General features: G+C 41.8%; 1 protein-coding gene across 8 annotated transcripts in view; it reads left to right on the top strand.

The window, feature by feature from the left end:
* The window catches only part of LOC147026140 (bifunctional heparan sulfate N-deacetylase/N-sulfotransferase 2-like), a 555,697-nt gene that overhangs the window by 490,000 nt on the left and 45,790 nt on the right, over nt 1-19,907 (top strand). For 7 of the 8 annotated variants that reach the window (XM_085881257.1, XM_085881255.1, XM_085881254.1 and 4 more), the window contains one exon: nt 18,105-18,207. The exons of the other annotated variant lie outside the window; for it this stretch is intronic. In XM_085881257.1, coding sequence (XP_085737383.1) covers nt 18,105-18,207 — 103 coding nt within the window. The remainder of the gene's footprint in view (nt 1-18,104; nt 18,208-19,907) is intronic. 8 annotated transcript variants of the gene reach the window in all.

Genomic DNA, 19,907 nt, shown 5'->3' with positions numbered 1-19,907 from the left:
AGAGTGAAGAAGTTGATGCATATTGTTTGCTTTTGGAAGAAACAGAATTGCAGATTAATACAGATAATGGTGTGATGATTAGTCTCACATAATTTTTTGTTAAATAAATGAGTGGCAAAGTACCAACTGGGGTATATGTTAATCAAATCAATCTTCATAAACTATCATCTTGTGTTCAAAATCAAAAGCCTTGTACGATTAACGTTAATACAATTCAGAGAAAAGGAGCAGTAAGAATTGATGTTTTGCTCACAAGAGAACAGGTTAAAATCTTGAATGACACTGGCTCACTTAAAATTAAAATGACAAAACCAATGTTGAAAAAATATTCAATAAGAGAGACGAGTGGAGGATTTCTCCCATTTCTAATTCCTTTATTTGCTGGTTTAAGTGTGGTTGGAGCATTGACGGGTGGTATTTCAACAGCGGTGAAAACTGCCAACGAAAGGAAGGCTCAACTCCAGGCTCAAAAAGAATTGGAAAGACATAACAAAGAGTTGGAGAAACAAATTAGTGGAAGTGGTGTAATTGTAGATTTTGCTGAAAAACTTGAAGGTCTGCCTGATAAAGCGAGATTGTTAGTTGGAGATATGCTTTCTTCTATAGCACAAGCAGGTGTAAAATTAACGAAAAGAGGTAATGGATTATATCTTTCTAATAAATAAATGAGCATTGATGAGTGGTTTAAAGAATTTGGAAAGAATACAACATCAAATTTACAACTTGTCAAATATTGTAAGAAATTAAAAATTCATAATGTGGTTATTTGTATGAGAGATGAATTAACAAATGTGCCGAAACATACAAAGAATATTATTATGAACTTAGAATATAATAATGGGAACGGTTCTCATTGGGTTTGTATTTTTAATAGTCAAGACAAATATTATTTTGATAGTTTTGGTCTTCCACCACCTGTTGAAGTCATAAAATTCTTACAGAATGGTGTTTATCAAACATTTCAAGTCCAAGAATTAAATTCCAAGTGTTGTGGTCAATTATGTCTATATGTGTTATTTAAACTCAACAAAAATAAAAAAAATTTATGATGTTATTTTTAATCTAATATAAATGACTTATGTTGGTAAAGATGGTTCTATCTTTGGTGTATCCCAAGAACTGGATATTGATTTATCAAATTATTACACAAAGGCACAGGCTGAACGACATAAATATAATATAACCAAAAATATTAACATGAAAAATGCTTATAAATTAAAAATTATCCAAGCCCGACTGACATTAACGACTTGGTGAGATTAAGCGATTTATCACAATATATATCTTTAAATAAAACGGCCGTGTATTTCAAAGATACAGAAGTGTTGATATTATCTCCAGGTCATACAGAATTCACAGTTCGAATTAAAATAAATTTTTATAAAGAAGGGCGTATCGTTTGTATGAGAATAGAACAATGGGGGTATGATATGAATGATTTAGGGTATAATTGGTCATTTAAAATTGACCTCGAAGACCTGGAACAATTAAGTCAGTCTCGTAAGGAAGAATATTATCCAATTGGTATCGAGAATGAGTTTTGTAGGGCCACGCTTAGTAAATAACAAATAAAAGAATTTAATAAGGGTAAATATAATAATGGTTTTGCCCTTGTTTATATCATGAAAACAGAAAAAACAGGATTATATCTAATAAGTAAGGAAATACAAAATGATTTAACTCTGGGAAGATGGGGAGGTGTTTTGTGCTATAATATTATTCTAACATATATTTCTAATACATAAATGACAGCAAGAAGGCTTCAAGAAAATTATCATTTCTGTGTCCAAGCATACCTTCAAGAAAAGGGTATTCGGTATTTTAATAAATATGTTCTACAACATAAGAATGAGGTATTTTCAATAAAAGATTGGCATTATGCTGATGTTGAGAAACTGACAACTTTAGATTTAATTAGAATGTTAAATAATGAAAAAATTATAAAGTTAAGAAAAGGTAAGGCTCTTTTAGAAATTCAAAAGAAATTTTATTGGTTTCCTGTTGTAAAAAAAATATTTTGGATACAGGAATAACAAGAAATCCTGATGAATATATGTATGATATTCTATGGGGTGTAAGTGATTCAAGGATAATAAGGGATGAGGAAGGAGTGGAAGAGAGAGAGAAGGAGGAGAGGGAGAAGAGAGAGAAGGAGGAGAGGGAGAAGAGAGAGAAGGAGGAGAGGGAGAAGAGAGAGAAGGAGGAGAGGGAGAAGAGAGAGAAGGAGGAGAGGGAGAAGAAAGAGAAGGAGGAGAGGGAGAAGAAAGAGGAGGAGAGGGAGAAGAAAGAGAAGGAGCAAAAAGAGAAGAGAGAGAAGGAGGAGAGGGAGAAGAGAGAGAAGGAGAAGGAGGAGAGAGAGAGAGAAGGAGAGGGAGGAGAGAGAGAAGGAGAGGGAGGAAAGAGCGAGACAAAATAAATATGAAAATATGAAAACCGATGAGATTAAAAAAAGATTGGGGGTATTACAGAAAATAACTCAACCCACCGAGGAGGAAAACAAAGTATTGACAAGTCTATTTGAAATATTTTCTACAAGACTATTGTCATCGACAAGATATTCATTTTAATTCAAGTTTTTCATTTTTTTTTTTTCTTAAATAAATGGAGGAGAGAGTGAAGGCATTTCTAAGGATTCTTTATGTTTTAAAAATTAAGATTCAAATGTGCATGTTGGAAACTAAAAAGGTTTTTGCACTCTGCAGGAATTTTTCACATAAATAAATGAGTTATTGTCCCAAAAGTAAAAAGAAAACTAATACTAAAAATATTTCATATATTAAAAGTAAAAATAACAGGGTTATACAAAAAGGTATATGTTCGGTGTGTGGTTCAAAAAAAAATCAATTTATCTCCAAACACAAACTAGGAGGAGATATACAAAAGTTTTTATCAGGAAGTAAATTTCCAACTACTGGAATATCAGGGGAATTACATCTACCAGGGTATTCTTTCTGTGGTCCAGGCACAAACTTGGATAAAAGATTAGATGAGGCAGACAATCCTAAATCATGGAGTAAACCCATCAATAGAGTTGATGAAGTGTGCATGAGATACGATATTGATTATGGGAATACCACAACGTTGGAAGAAAAGCATGAAGCCGATAGAGAAATGTTGTACAATTTGTCTCTGATACAAAATCCAACCTTGAGAGAAAAAGTTGATCGGTTCATTGTGAAGAAGATGATCAGTGCTAAATTGAAACTTGGACTTGGAAATTCAAAAAACCTATAGGCTCTCATGATGTCATTAAGACTGAAGAGCAATTAGCTGATGAATTACATAAACCAATATTCACAAAGTTTCAAAGAAGGAAAGTTTATTCCAAGGAAGTAGATTATATCTGGTCTGCTGATTTGATTGAACTCAATAATGATAAGGGGTACAAGTATGTTTTAACCGTTATTGATTTGAGGAGTAGATACGCATGGGTTGTACCATTAAAAAACAAAACAGGTAATACTCTTATGTTAGCCTTTCAACAGATATTTAATAAAAGTAAGAGAAAACCTAAAAAATTGTGGACTGATGAGGGTAGAGAGTTTTATAACAAGACATTTATGAATTTTCTAAAAAATAACAATATTACATTATACAGTACCTTTAATGAAGGGAAGGCAGTTGTTGTTGAACGTTTTAATCGTACCTTAAAAGAGAGACTATATAAAAAATTCACACAACTCGGTTCACAACAATGGTCATCTTTTATTCAGGATATTGTGGATAAGTATAATGACATGGTTCACACGTCAACAAATATGAAACCATCAGAAATATTTACAAAATTAAAATATGAAAAAGAGATTAATGTCAGAAAACCTAAGTTCAAAGTTGATGATATCGTAAGAATATATAGGTGGAAATCTCATTTTGAAAAGGGTTATACTAAACGATGGACGAACGAACTTTTTAAAATTGTTGATGTAATAGATACGGTTCCTTGGACTTATAAGATATATGATTTGGAAGGGGAAGAGATTTTAGGTTCATTTTATTCACAGGAATTACAAAAGACAAAACTAAGCAGATTATACCCATGGGAGCAATGGGTTGTCCCTTCACTCCCTTCTACTATACACCGTTGTGAACACTCGAGGGCCAAGTCCGAGGTGTATAACAGCATATAATGTGTGTCAAGGGGGATGTTCTTAGATCTGTGAACCCCAAACACAGAATCCTCAACTGAATAGTCAAGGCTTAACTTTTGTTTGTTGGTGTGTGTGTGTGTGTGTGTGTGTGTGTGTGTGTGTGTGTGTGTGTGTGTGTGTGTGTGTGTGTGTGTGTGTGTGTGTGTGTGTGTGTGTGTGTCTCCCAACCCTCACATTCAAAATCTCAACCCCAACCCTCACATTCAAAATCTCAACCCCAACTCAATCCTCGCCCAACACAATGTCTTTTTCAAAATGAGATTTCCACCTATATATATATTTTTTACGTTTTTTTTTTCTCTTCTTCCAATTCTGTCTTTTAAGGCTTTCAGGTTTGATGACGTAGAAAGGGGGAGTAAGCCTGCACTTTCTTCCCAGAACGAACAATGTATATTTTTATGTTTTTTTCTCTTCTTCCAATTCTGTCTTTTAAGGCTTTCAGGTTTGATGACGTAGAAAGGGGGAGTAAGCCTGCACTTTCTTCCCAGAACGAACAATGTATATTTTTTATGTTTTTTTCTCTTCTTCCAATTCTGTCTTTTAAGGCTTTCAGGTTTGATGACGTAGAAAGGGGGAGTAAGCCTGCACTTTCTTCCCAGAACTTTCTTGATCTTGCTCCCATCAAGCACCATCCGACAAAGAACTACATCGATAGGTTTAGATCCCAAAGAGTGATAGCAACTCCAAAATATAAATAAATAAAATAATAATAATAAATAAATAAATAAATAAAAGTCTCCAAAAAAGTTTCAAGTCTCCAACATAAACCCAACTTTCCAAGTCTTCAAGGTATAACCACATTCCTGTTGAGTTTCCAAAATATGTATCACATTGTGAGTTATCAAGCCAGAACCCACATTTCAAGTATTCAAAATAAAACCAACTTACAAAGTCTCTTAAGGATAACTCATTTACTGATTTTTTTCAAAATTTGTGAGTCTCCAAGGTAGGCCCCATATTTAGAACCATCTTGGCAGAACCCTTTTCCTGAGTCTCCAAGGTAGTTATTTAAACCATCAAGGCAGAACTCATTTACTGATTTTTTTCAAAATTTGTGAGTCTCCAAGGTAAAACTTGTATTCTGGCTCAAGGTATAACTTGTTCAGTGGGTATTGTCTTGATAACTCACAATGAGTACTATTGCTGTGAAACTCTTTTTCAGGATTTTGCTGGTCTCCAAGGTATAACTCTTTGGTTGGGTTATCAAGGACGAACTCGTTCTGTGGGTCTTGGTCGCTCACAAGGTCTTCAACCAAGCCAACAATTTCGCCCCAAGTTGTAGCAAAAGCAGTATTTTCATTTCGTATTTCAGATACAATTTCCTGTGAGAGAAAATAATAATGTATTAATCAAGTGATTTAATTATTCAATGAGTATGCTCTAATCAAAGTTCGAAAAGAGGAAAATAAAAATCTTACCTCAACAGATAAGAGGTTTGAATCCAGTTCATCAACTTGAAGGTTTAGTTCTAGAGTGTACGAGGTGCAGTGGGACGCAAGAAGCACGCGGGCCACCATCTACTCCGCTTTATTGCGCGACCAGGAGCACACTCCTGCCACCCCTAGCGGGCGAGGCATGATATACGAAAACCCAATCACGTGACACAGCACACTCCTCCCCTCGTAAAATGACCCATCACACGATGAACGGACAATCACAACATGACCATCTGAAACCCATCAACACTCATAATCCTCCAAGTACCGCGGCCGCACTCTGACCCGCCTCGGACGGGCAGCGCCACCAGACAGCCCAGGCTCAGACGCCTCCCGGCTCGGTCGAGGTGACACCCTCGCCGGACTCGCACTTTCCGCAACACCAGCCACCCCCGACCTCCCAGCCTGCTCGACGTCCCCGGGTAGGACGGCATCAGGCGAAGACCCCCTTGGCGTCGGCCCAACCAGCCCCGGCGACACAACGTCAGGTGCCGGCGATACTACTGGTGGGGGCCCCGCATCGTTCGGCCCGGGGAGGTGTGGGGTTGGGGGGTGACGCTGAACAGCGATCATGCATTTGGTCCACGTGCCGCTTCCATACATCCCCACCATCAGTCCGCACCATGCAATTCGCCGGCCCCAGCACCACAGAGACCACTGCCGGCACCCATTTGGAACCGTGGAAATAATCGCGTACCATTACCCGCTGCCCCACCTCGAAGCTGCGCAGCCGCGTCGGACGCGACATTGCCCCACTCTCCGACCCTCCAGGTCACAGCAAATCCAGCCTGGACCGCAAAGCCCGTCCATAGAGACGAATGGCAGGCGAATCACCCGTGACAGGATGAACTGCGTTCCTGTAATGGAGCAAAAAGACATCGACCACCGTCTGCAGAGGTGCAACACCCCCCCCCCCCCTGCGCAAAGCCCGCTTCAACATCTTGACAAACGACTCAGCTTGGCCATTCGTCTCAGGATGATACGGTGCGGACCTTAGATGTCGAATACCATTCTGGCGCATAAACTCAAATACACCCGCGATGAACTGCGGACCATTATCAGAGACCAGGATCTCCGGCAACCCTTTATTAGCAAAGATCGTCCGCAGTTTCTCTACTGTAATGTTTGCTGATGTATGCTGCATTACTACAACCTCCGGCCATTTAGAGAATGCATCGATCACAATCAAAAACATTTTGCCATTAACCGGTCCCGCAAAATCTACATGGACCCTCTGCCAAGCTCGGTCTGGCACAGGCCAGAGACCCGAAGCTCGTCGCAGGTTATCAGCATCTGTCTGGCACGTGGCGCAACGCTTAACCAACTGCTCAATGTCTTTGTCCAACCCCGGCCACCACAACAGGCTACGAGCAAGACTCTTGGTCTTCACGATGCCAAGGTGACTGACATGCAGTTCATCCAAACACCGCTGCCTGAACTTCGGTGGAATCACGGTCCTCATTCCCCACATTACGCACCGTTGGACCAACGACAGCTCCGCTGCACGTGACGTGAAAGGTTGAAATGCCGGTGTCGAAGGCAGATCGCTCCAATTCCCCGTAGAAATCGCCTGGACGACACGGGCAAGCACCGGATCACGAGCCGATTCCACCGCGACCTGCCTGGCCGTGACCGGCCCGCTTTGGACCTGGCCCAGCGCGAACACATCGACCCGGTCGCTCAACTCAGACGCAGCTGGACCCTCCGCACACGGCAAGCGTGAGAGCCCGTCGCAGTTAGCATGCTTCTCGGTGCTTCGGAACTGAATATCATAATCGTTAGCACCCAGAAACAGACACCACCGCTGTATTCGCGCGGCTGCTACCACCGGCACCCCGCGTTCGGGTCTCAGGATGAATTGAAGCGGTTTGTGATCCGTCTGCAAAGTGAAATGCCGCCCCAGCAGATATTGATGAAACCTCCGCACACCCCAGACGAGGCTGAGACCCTCACGCTCAATCTGGGCATATCCGCGCTCTGCTGTGGACAGGGTCCGGGATGCAAAACAAACAGGCCGCTCGGAACCATCGTCCATGCTGTGGGAGAGCACTGCCCCGATGCCATATGCAGAGCTGTCGCATGCCAATAGGAGCGGACGCGCAGGCTCGTAGTGCACGAGGACCGTATCCTCTGTGAGCAGCCGCTTGACGCGGTCGAACGACGCCTGGTGTGCAGGCCCCAAGCCCAGCGCTCGTCCTTCTTGAGCAACCGCGTTAACGGCGCAAGTTGTGGGCGCACGAACCTTTGGTAATACTGGGCCATACCAATGAACGAGCGCAGCTGCGTCTTGTCGCGAGGCGGTGGCATGTGTTGAATCGCTTCCACCTTCCGAGGACCTTTCAACAGCCCCTCCGGCGTGATGATGTGCCCGAGGTATTCCAAGCGCTGCTTGAAGAATGCGCACTTGTCCATGTTCAAGCGCAGGCCGCACGCTTCTAGCTTTGTCAGCACTTGGGCAATGTTCGCAAGATTCTCGTCCGCCGTTTTCCCCGCAATGAGCACATCGTCCAGGTAGGTCTGAGTGGGCAGGCCAATGCAAACCTGATCCATGGCTTTCTGCCACAAAGCTGGGGCCGAAGCAATCCCAAAACAGAGTCGGGTATATCGATAGAGTCCTTGACACGTGTTGATTGTCAAAAGCTCGCGACTCCCGGGATCCATCGGCAGGTGAAAATATGCATCACGCAGGTCGAGCTTCGTGAAGTATTGACTCCCCGCCAATCGCGCATATATTTCATCGATTGACGGCAATGGATATTGCTCCACGCTGAGCCCCGGGTTAACCGTGGATTTGAAGTCCCCGCACAATCGGACGTCTCCATTCCGTTTCAGCACCGTGACAACCGGGGTGGCCCAATCCGAGCACGACACCCGTTCGATCACTCCAAAGGCCTCCAGCCTATCCAGTTCACCCTTGACCTTGTCCCGCAGGACATACGGCACCGGATGCGGTTTACAAAACCGAGGAACCACCCCCTCCTTCAAGAAGAGTTTCGCCTCCATGCCCTTGAGTTTCCCAAGGTCGTTGCTAAACAACCCTTGATGTCTTTGAAGAATCTCCTCCAACTGATCCTCCCACTGGCTCGGCACGGGTTGCACAAGGTGAACTGCGGCCCAGTCTAGCCTGATGCGGGCCATCCAATCTTGGCCGAGGAGAGACGGCCCGCTCCCCCGCATGACGTACACCCGAAGCGTGGCGACCTGGCCTTGGTACCGCACAGACACGTCTGCCATCCCGACTGGCGTTATCTTCTCGCGCGTGTACGTGAACAGCGTGAGGTTTGACCTAAGCCTCAAGCCGTTGAGTCTACGCGCGGTCTGTTCGCCGATGAGCGACACCGCTGCTCCCGTATCGACCTGGAACGTGATCGGCGTTTCGTTCACTTCGACTTCCACCGTCATCGGGCGTGCCGTCGCCGGGCCAATTTAAAACAGGCTCAACAACGGCCGCTGGTTCCGCCCCGAGTCGCCTCGCACATCGCCGTCCATGACCTTAACGGTGGCCGTCGCCCCACGGCACACACGCGCCAAATGACCCACCTTGTGACAATTCAAACACACGTTGCCTTTACACGGGCATGCACGGCGCAGGTGTCGACCTCCACATCCCAAGCATGTCCGCGGGGTCACCCCGCCACACGCGCGGCCGCGTGGCGACGTCCGACCCGCATCGAAGGTCGTGCGCGCGTCCCGGGGTGCTCGCGACCCCGCGTGGCCGGTGATGGCTCGAACATCCCCGCGAGTCTGCTCGACCGCTGCAGCCGTGCTGACCGCCGAGTCGAATGTAATGGCTTCATCCTTCAGCCGTAAAACCGCTGAAACCATCTTCGCATCTCGTAAACCAGCAATAAAACGATCTCTGAGCCAAGCTGGCCGCTCCCCCGCCGTGAACTTGCAGGCCACGGAAGAATGCTTAATCCGCGCCACAAAATCAGCGACGCGTTCCTCTGCTCCTTTCGAGAGGCGATCGAACTGGAATCGAGCGAGCTGCAATGACTTCTCCGGCGCCATGTGTGCTTTCATTTTCTCCACAATGTCCCGAAACGACAGCTCGTCATCCCGGGGCCTGTTCGGTGCCACTAAATCACCCAGCAGCCGATAATGCTCCGGCGAAAGCGAAGCGAGCATGATCGACTTCTGCTTGCTCTCGTCGACCACATCGTTCGCGTGGAAATAGCATTCCAATTGCTCCGAAAACAATTTGAAGTCGTCCCCGTCGAAAACGGGCATAAGTCCGTATTCAACCATCCTCGTCAGCCAACTAGAGTGTACGAGGTGCAGTGGGACGCAAGAAGCACGCGGGCCACCATCTACTCCGCTTTATTGCGCGACCAGAAGCACACTCCTGCCACCCCTAGCGGGCGAGGAATGATATACGAAAACCCAATCACGTGACACAGCACAAGTTCCATACAAGTCGGAGAGTTCCAAGGAACCCCAAAGTCATCCCACTCAAGGTCTTGCTCGTTCTGTGGGTCTTGGTCGCTCACAAGGTCTTCAACCAAGCCAACAATTTCACCCCAAGTTGTGGCAAAATCGGTATTTTCATATTGCATTTCAGATACAATTTCCTGTGAGAGGAAATAATAATGTATTAATTAAGTTATTTAATTATTAAACGAGTCGATGTTTAAAAGGAACTAAAAATAGGAAAATAAAATCTTACCTCAATGGATAAGAGGTTTGAATCCAGTTCATCAACTTGAAGGTTTAGTTCCATACAAGTCAGAGAGTTCCAGGCAAGCACACAGCACACCATCACCAGCAAAAAAAATGTTTAAAATGGAGCCTGGGCTTGAGGCTTTTATAGGGAAGGACTGGTGGGTGTGGTTTCCTTTGGAAATTCCCTGGGCAAGCCCAGGCAAGCCTTCGTTGGGAAATTTTTCAAAACCATAACATGCTGGAATTTTCTTGTGATTTCTTTGTGAGTCAGAGATGAACTGGAAATTATGTAAGAGTAGGTGGGGCTTAGCAAAGTAGGCGGGGCTTAGGAAAAGTGGGCGTGGCTTATTAAAAATACCTCATGAAAAGTGGGCGGGGCTTAGTAAAAGTGGGCGGGGCTTATAAAAAATCCACGGGGAGGTGGGCGGGGCTTAGAGGAAAGTGGGCGTGGCTTATGGAATACCTTGTGGAAAGTGGGCGGGGCTAAAAGAAAAGTGGGCAGGGCTTTAAAAAATTCCATTTGAAAGTGGGCGGTGCTTATGAAAAGTGGGCATGGCTTAACAAAAAATAACCTGTGGCTCAGGAGGTGGTCAAACAAGAGCATTAAGAGAAGTTTATCATTTCGTAATGGCACAAAAGGGGTATCTTAAAAAAATATAAAGATTCAAATGTTTTGTTTTTAAATATTTTAGATGGGGATTATTGTACAAAGAAAATGAAACGATTGAAGGAATTTGAGAATGAACAAATCTTTATAGGTTCAATGAGTGAGCTAAACAATATGCATCGGTTATTTGATAAAGAGTGTCCCGAGGCTTAGACGTTTCAGATATTTCTTTAGAATCACCTTTAACAAATCACATTACTACTTTGCTACTTGAACAAATCTTTATCTTATTGCATGGATTATTTGAAAAAAAAGTGTCCCCAGGTTAAAAGGGGAGACAAATAAATATACCTTGGGATAAAAAGGGGGTTTATTTTTAGGGAAAAAAAAATATGAATCGCTGAAAATCCCCCATTCATTTACATGGGGAAAGGTGAGCCAGAACCAGTATATTCACCCTACTAATAGGAACACTAACTCATCTTACGATCACAGATTGTGATGATGAAGATTCTACAACATTCTTAGCGGCTCCTCTTCAGACTCTGCAACCTCCAATTGGAGAGCTGAACACTGAACAGACTCCTCTCACCTATACCGTTGGGAGATGATGATGCATCAGTAGAGAACGTCCAATCAGATATTATGTTGCATATTAGCAAAGCTGTGTTGTTGCCCTCTTATGGTTGTTCAATACCTGAACCATAATGCCTTTTACACCATATCGTATCACTCCAGACTTATTGTCACTGTCTCATCAATCATATTAAGATGTTTTAAATCACATGTTTTGGTGCACCTGTACTTGTCTTCTGATCCAGTTGGAAAGGCCAAAAAGAAAAACAAATATTCTGGATCCTATTGCTTCACCAAGCCTCTTAAAATGCCCGGGCTTGAACTATTATTGACATTTCATAACCAGATAGTATGAAAAGGATTGCTTTGTCTGAAATGCACAGTATGTTTCAGTCTGCAGTCAACATTATCAGAGATATACTAACTCTTTGTTTGGCTTTTTCTCACCATTTCTATCTCATTTAGTCACTTTCTTTTGTTTTACTTTGAGCATGCTTTGTCAACACAGTTGAGGTACCGTCAAAATGTATTCCTGTTCTCTGTTGTACATCAGCTCTGGTTGATATCCTGTTGATGAGGCACCTGGATGTGCAGATGTCAGTGCACCTAGAATGTACCATAATGAGAATTGTTTATGTTCGCTCATTTGTGTGCTTTGGACAAAATCCCCTCTAAACATTTTTTCTCCTTTCCTCCTTGGGTATGATTGCCCCCTCCCTTAACCAATGGTAGTTTGTGAACCCGCTGCACTTTGTTGTTTAGCTCTTCCACCAGCCAAGACCACCGTATAAAAACACTAGCAGCAAGGATGGGGAAAAAAGGCTCATGATACTTCTATTGCTATGAGATATGTAATTTTGAATCAGTTGCTCAAATAAATTAGGTTTCACTGAAGCCTGTCATGTTAATACTTCTTCGGCAGTATATCAAGCATAGGCCATCACTCAGAGGGGAAAGTAAGCCAGTCATTTCATTTTCTTGTTCTACGTTGTGGATCTTAAATGTCTTAAAAGTAATTTTTGAACAAGAGTAGGCTGTTGAACTGGGACTGTGAAAAGCCAAACAAATCCTGATTCCAATTTTTGTTCAGTCCCTTTATCATTCTCAAATAGAATTTAAGAACATATATGATGATTCATTCCCGTTTATTTGACAAGGCATGATCCACCTGCCTGTGGCCGAGGCTGCTTGCTTTGATTAGAAACACAATATATTGAAGCTAAAAAGACATGGTTAGCCATTGAATACCAACTTCTTTCTCAACTAACCATGTTACTGTCTCGAGCTAGCTTTACAAAAAATAAACGTTTTGTGGAAAGGAACGGAATGTTAAACTCAATAAGTTTTTGCATGACAAATCTTTTGATGACAAATATCATTTCCCCTTTTCAGTTCGAAGGATTTTGTGTGAAACTCATGTTTTTTATAGGTGGCATTTTTATGCTTATCTCAAGATTCCCTGTGCTCATTATGAGACATCCACCAAGTGTGGGCAAGCATCATGTGTCGATCAGAAGACTACTTACTTTCTAAAGATCATTAACAACCTGCTGAGTTATTTCTGACAATTCAATGTTATGACATAGTAAGTCTTCTGGGATGAGCTCAGTTTCACGAAGCTCCTTTCACAAATCCAAGTCTGTAATACTGCTACCTGCAGTGGGATTTGAATCCACAATATCTGATACCAACTCAATGTCCTCACCACCCAGATCACCACCATTTGGGTTGAACGGGACAACAGATTTGGTCAAGAACTTATTTGTATAGCCATGCTTACAAGGGGCATTCAAAAAGCTCCACAAACGAGATGCAGCATGTCAACAGCTTTTCATTGTGTACTAGTATAGTTTAAATCCTGACAAAAATGATAGGACCAAGAGCACCACCTTCTTCTTCTGCTCTCTCTATCAACTTTCCTTGTTTCGTTTTTCCCTGAGTGTATGATTACCTTCGTGTGTAGAAACATGCTAAGATGACTGACTAAGTGGGCTGATGTGCTTCGGGTGTAAGATCTTTCCCTTGTCAACTGCTTGCCTACAAGTGCATGTACTTTTTGATCTTCATAAACTGTTTCCAAACTGCTCGATCATCTTTTCTGCATTGGTTAGACCATAGAGTGTTCCAGAGACTGGGAGTTTTTCCCTGCTGTTCCATTATGGTGACTCATTAGCCAACATCTCATTTACAATGACGCTTAGCTGTTTTGATTGGCAGCAGTGGGGCTATGAGAGCATGGTTTCCCATCTGGGGGGTTTAATTCACCAGAGAGGTAAAGCAGAGTTAGATGCTGGACCCTGCCTGAATTAAACGTCCGAGACGGTGTCTGTGGTTTCCTCGCAACCTGCCATGCTGCGGAGTTATTTGTGGCCCGTCGGCTTCAGTCAACTGCTCGGAAGTGGGTCCAAGTACTCCCCTCACGACCTTGTGACCCCTCAACCTGCAACAATATTTTGACTGCAAATAAAAATTACTAACGTCTCACCTCGAGCATTATAGTTGTGAAAACAACCAGAATGGTCATGCAATTAACCTAAATTCAGATGTGTGTAGTAAAAATTTTGGACAGCATAAATTCACCTTTCTTGAGTGGAAACAAAACGACGAATGGTGCCAACACTGATATTGCGTGTGCTCCCTTTCAGTGACTAACGCGACGTCACTTCTGTGAAAAGAGAGGTCACTTCCTGTGTGACAGAAAAATGTATGCCACAGGGAATATATATATATATATATATATATATATATATATATATATATATATATATATATATATATATATATATATATATATAGACACAAGATCAGAGTGGATGTGATTATACATTTTAAAAGGAAAAAAGACTCAGCCAACCAAAAAGTCTACTCTGATAACGTAGTAATAAATAACAAGAGTAGATCCGATTTCAGGTGATGTTTCAACCCCTTCCCAATGAGCTTCTCTCCTAAATGTATGTGTTTGTATGTGTACATGTGTATATACAGGAAATGGCATATACTGTATCTACCTACATACTGTTCAACACATTGTGTATTTGTCTATTTGTATGTCCCCCTTCATGAGGACGATTTGAAGTCTGGTTTTAAAGGCCAATCTTTAAACATGACTGTGTGTTCACTACGGTCTAATTTGTCAGGATAAAAAACTTGAAAAACATTTTTCGTAAAAGAGTAATTACATCTCTTCTATTGCAATTAGAGATGGTGACTTGCAAACTGAGCCTCAAGGGCAGTGTACAGAAACGTTTTTTTTTATTTTTAAACTTTAAATACAAGGTGTAGGGAGGTGCAATATACTGCACATGATGTGTAACATGCGCAGAGTAAAACGAGTGTGCATTTACATCTGTCGGATGTCCAATAAATTAAGAAGTTATAAGCACACCTGACGTTCAGCTGAGGTTTCAGACTTTGGCATGCTCACGACGCTGTACTTTCAAAATGAAACTCCCGGAAGATAACGAGAATATGATCACATTTGTACATGTAGTGTTTTAAAATAACGTTTTTAACCTCCGCCATCGAAGATGGATGGAGGTTACTGTTTTCACCCCGTCTGTTTGTTTGTTTGTTTGTGAACAGTATTACGGAAAAACTCGACGGATTTCGACGAAACTTGGTGGGGGGATTAGGTATGGTCCAAGGATCATGCGATTAGATTTTGGACTTGGTCCAAAGTCCAATACGGCCGCTATGGTGGCCATTTTGAAAAAATATTTGAATTTTTGTTTTTGCATTTCTACATGTTTTAAGTGATTTCCAACCCCCCCCCCACCAAAAAAAAATTGTTAGAGAAAAAAAAAACAGAAAATTTTGCAACTTTTTTATCAACAAAATTTCGATTTTTGGGGGGATTTCTACATGTTAAGTGATTTCCAACAAAAACATGCCAAAATTATAATTGCGGCTGATTTTGGAACTTCAGGTGGATATAGCCACGTAAAATCAATTTCTGTCTCAAGGAATCTAGTTATGACGGATGAATTGAGTATGTAAAAGTAAAAGGGAAAGTTGCAAACTATAACTCTGTGAGCAATGTTGACGTCAAATTGAATGAATAGGATATCAGGTTCACTTGAGTGACCCAGTAGTATTAGCGGCGGAGGTTTTGCACTCTACCGAGTGCTCCCCCTCTAGTCTTTTCTTGCAATGAAACATCATATCTTCCAGTCTCCTTGAATATTTCGAATTAAATAATTCCAACCCATCATTTTTGATGGGCTTTTATACTAGTATTATATATGTGAGCGACACACCTCGTGGCCTGAGGTGCATCATTGACAGCATCGAAAGTAAACAAATGTATGTATGTATATATATATATATATATATATATATATATATATATATATATATATATATATATATATATATATATATATATATATATATATACAGCTCTGGAAAAAATTAAGAGACCACTGCAAAATTATCAGTTTTTCTGGTTTTACTATTTATAGGTATGTGTTTGAGTAAAATGAACATTTTTGTTTTGTTCTACAAACTACTGACAACATTTCTCCCAAATTCCGAATAAAAATATTGTCATTTAGTGCATTTATTTGTAGAAAATGACAACTGGTCAAAATAACAAAGATTCAGTGTTTTCAGACCTCAAAGAATACAAACAAAACAAGTTCATATTCATTTTTAAACAACACAATACGAATGTTTTAACTTAGGAAGAGTTCAGAAATCAATATTTTTGTGGAATAACCCTGATTTTCAATCACAGCTTTCATGCGTCTTGGCATGCTCTCCACCGTTCTTTCACGTTGCTGTTCGGTGATTTTTATGTCACTCCTGACGCAAAAATTCAAGCGGCTCAGCTTTGTTTGACATCTTGTGACCATCCTTCTTCCTCTTGATCACATTCCAGAGGTTTTCAATCGGGTTCAGGTCTGGAGATTGGGCTGGCCATGACAGGGTCTTGATCTGATGGTCCTCCATCCTCACCTTGATTGACCTGGCTGTGTGGCATGGAACATTGTCCTGCAGGAAAAACCAATCCTCAGTGTTGGGGAACATTGTCAGAGCAGAAGGAAGCAAGTGTTCTTCCAGGACAACCTTGTACGTGGCTTGATTCATGAGTCCTTCACAAAGCCAAATCTGCCCGATTCCAGCCTTGCTGAAACACCCCCAGATCATCACCGATCTTGCACCAAATTTCACAGTGGGTGCGAGACACTGTGGCTTGTAGGCCTCTCCAGGTCTCCGTCTAACCATTAGACGACCAGGTTTTGAGCAAAGCTGAAAATTGGACTCATCAGAGAAGATGACCTCACTCCAGTCCTCTAAGGTCCAATCCTTATGGTCTTTTGCAATCCTCAGCCTGGCTCTTCAGCCTAACAGCCTAACAGCTTGGCAGTCATGTTGTAAAATGGAAAACTTTGGACCTCTGTATTTCTGAAACCGCACAAAGGAAAATATTCAAACTTGACGCATCATGGGAGACAAGTTCTCATCATGGGTAGTAAATGTGATTTTTTTTTTGACATCATTGGTGCCTTCATAATGACATAATAATTGCAGATGGAGAACACTACATCTGATCAGTATGAACATTTTTGAGGGTCATCTCGGGATAAAATGGTCCACAGAAAAAAATTTGATGTCATCGGTCATGGAATTCGGCAGCCATATTGTTTTTTTTTAATAAAAAAACCTTCAAAAATCTTCTTCTCTGAAATGGCTAGACAGATTCAGGCAAAACTTTACAAGTATGACCGCCTGTCCATGAGAAACAAAAGTTTCACACATATGATGTCATAGGTCACATGGTTTGGCAGCCATATTGGATTTATCCGAAAACCTATGAAAAAATCTTGAGAACAGCTGGAAAGATCGAGAGGAAACTTCACACAAATGTTCCCCAACCCTTGGGAATGCCAGGGTGTTCATGAATAATTGAGAAGTCACATGGTCTGGCAGCCATATTGGATTGAGCGAAAATCTTTTCGAAAATTCTTTCTTTTGAACTGCTTCATCAGTTGATGTGAAACATCACAATTATGATCTTGGCATGATGGGTAATTTACGTTTTAAATTTCAACCTGATCGGAAGTATGGTTTGGCGGCTCGATTTTTTTTATTTTTTTGAATCTTGGATCTTTTTTATTATTTTTTAAATTTTTTGAATAAGGCTCACTTGGCTGCACCTGTATGGGTTTGAGTCTAGTGGAGAAGCAACTGAAACTCGAATCATATCCAGGTTCCTCCTGATGACTTCATCTTTGCTTTTTGCTTGTTTGGGTCCCTTCTGATAACTCCAATGTAGGACTGTACCTATTTGGTCTTCCATTTGATTTGAATTGAACTTACTTTAATCCCATTCTGAATTCAGTTGAATAATAATAAACGTGATGGGTCAGGGTCAGGTGTCCGATCAAAGTGGTGTTGCATCAAAGCGGAACGTCTTGGTACCCGGTCATCCCTGCCAGCAGTTATAAAGTGGCAGTTCTAATTATGTCTTATTAATTATGTAACACACAAATTACACAACACAAAACTACACAAACACCACACAAAACAAGTCTTGGCGAGGGTCTGCAATCTATGATTGCTCTTTTTCTTGTTTCCAATAGAGTAATATACTGTATATATTTACTGCTGAACGTTGCTGAATATCTCGATGTACTGACACCTGCTGTCAAACTGTTTACTTTTTGTATTCAGGTATGAGGCACATAAAGGGTTCTGGTGCATCAAGGTAAAAGAAGGCAAACCCAGGTGTCTCGGAAAGGGGAAGGGTCGAAAATATCCCGAGATGGAAGCTCAGGTGAGTGATGAAATCTTTAGTTATATATGAAATTTTGCTTTGTTATTTGTATTTGTCAAACCTATGTATGTGTAAACAAATCCCCTCAGAACATCATATTATTTTCACTTTACCTTGAGGATTTACTTTTAAACAATGACCATGGTATCCATATGACATGCAGGATGAGGACATAAGGTTTAGACAACAAATAAATCAATGCAGGACGTGGGATTTGAACCAGGGATCCCAGTTTCATGAGCCATGCATTTTGATGGGAAATGCTAAATAGGTTAGGATTGCCAGTCTTGTTTACCAACATTTTTAGTCACTGTGTTCGTGGACACGTGCAGATCTTTTTGGCTGAATTAAGCGAGAATCGTATCTATCCTTCTCTTTTCTCGGAGACCACGGTCATTGTATGCCTGGTGTTGGCTTAATGTTAAGGGTGGTGGGCTTGGGGTTCCAGGAACCTGAGTTCAAACCCCCCTTGGCTGCTGAATTAATACCAGGTGAGGTTGACTCTGCCTGTCATCCTTCTGAGGTCGGAAAAATGAGTGCCAGCTTGCTGGTATCCTGTGTCGGAGTGGCGACCCGTCCAGGATTGTGCCCAACAGCCAAGTAGACTGCTTAGGCAGCACCAACGCTCTGCACAGAGTATGGTCCCAATCGATGGATGGATGGTCATTTGATCAAAAGTACTGATTTTCAGCATGATTTCTCCACAGCTGCATGTATTTATTATTATTAGCCCATCCCTTGCACTGCAGAAGATGGGATTTTGCAATTCCTTGTGTGTGTCAGTGTGTGCGTGTCTGTTTGTCTGTCTGGGCCATAACTATTTTACCATTTGAGCTTTTGTCATCAAATTTTCAACAAAGCTTTATTCTGAGAATAAGGCGAACACAAATTAATAATTTTCTTAAAATAATTTCCATTATTACCTCCACCACCGAAGGTGAAGAAGGTTATATTTTCACCCCTCTCTGTTTGTTTGTTTGTTTGTTTGTCTGTCTGTCTGTCTGTGTGTCTGTCTGTGTGCAGGATATCTCATATCTGTGTGGTGTGATTCAGTGTGTATGTCCAGACTGCAACATTTTTACCAATTGAGCTACTGTCATGAATCTTGAACAAACTTTTATGATATGATTGTGGAGAACACAAGTGGATAAAATGTACAATTTTTCTTAACTGTCGTGTCATGTTCATCAAGTTTAGTTCAAGTACAAAGCGGACACGGATGGGCTTTGCATTTTGAGATGCTTTCTCGTTGTTACTTTTACAATCTACAGCATTTAAGGCTGATGGAGGAGGATGTACATGTTTTTGTAAGTCTCACTTGGTTGCATGTGGATGAGTTTGACGTTTGAAGGTAAAGGAGTAGCAGCCAAAACCCGAATCCTATTCAGGTTCCTCTTGATGGCTCCAATTCTGTATTTGGTCTGTTATTTGAATATGTCACGTCGGACAAGGACATGCGGAGATGTTGGGGGTACTTTTATATGTCGCAGGAGTACATTAGAATAAAATTGGTAAATTAACACAGTACATAGGATTTCAACATGCTGTGAGGATGCTCACAGGAGGATGGGTGGGAGTGACAGTAGTGTGATGAGGATGCTGACAGAAGGGTGCTGATGGTGTAGGAGTAACTTAGCACGACTGGACACAAACAAGCAGGTCCATTAACAAACAGGAAAAGAGCAAGAGAGAGTGAGAAA

Source organism: Eptatretus burgeri, chromosome 5 (assembly GCF_056783735.1).
Source record: "Eptatretus burgeri isolate ZD-2024b chromosome 5, Ebu_testis_v1, whole genome shotgun sequence".
NCBI classification, from domain to species: Eukaryota; Metazoa; Chordata; class Myxini; order Myxiniformes; family Myxinidae; genus Eptatretus; species Eptatretus burgeri.
The sequence above is the reverse complement of the archived record's forward strand: the minus strand, read 5'-3'. Positions and strand labels throughout refer to the sequence as shown.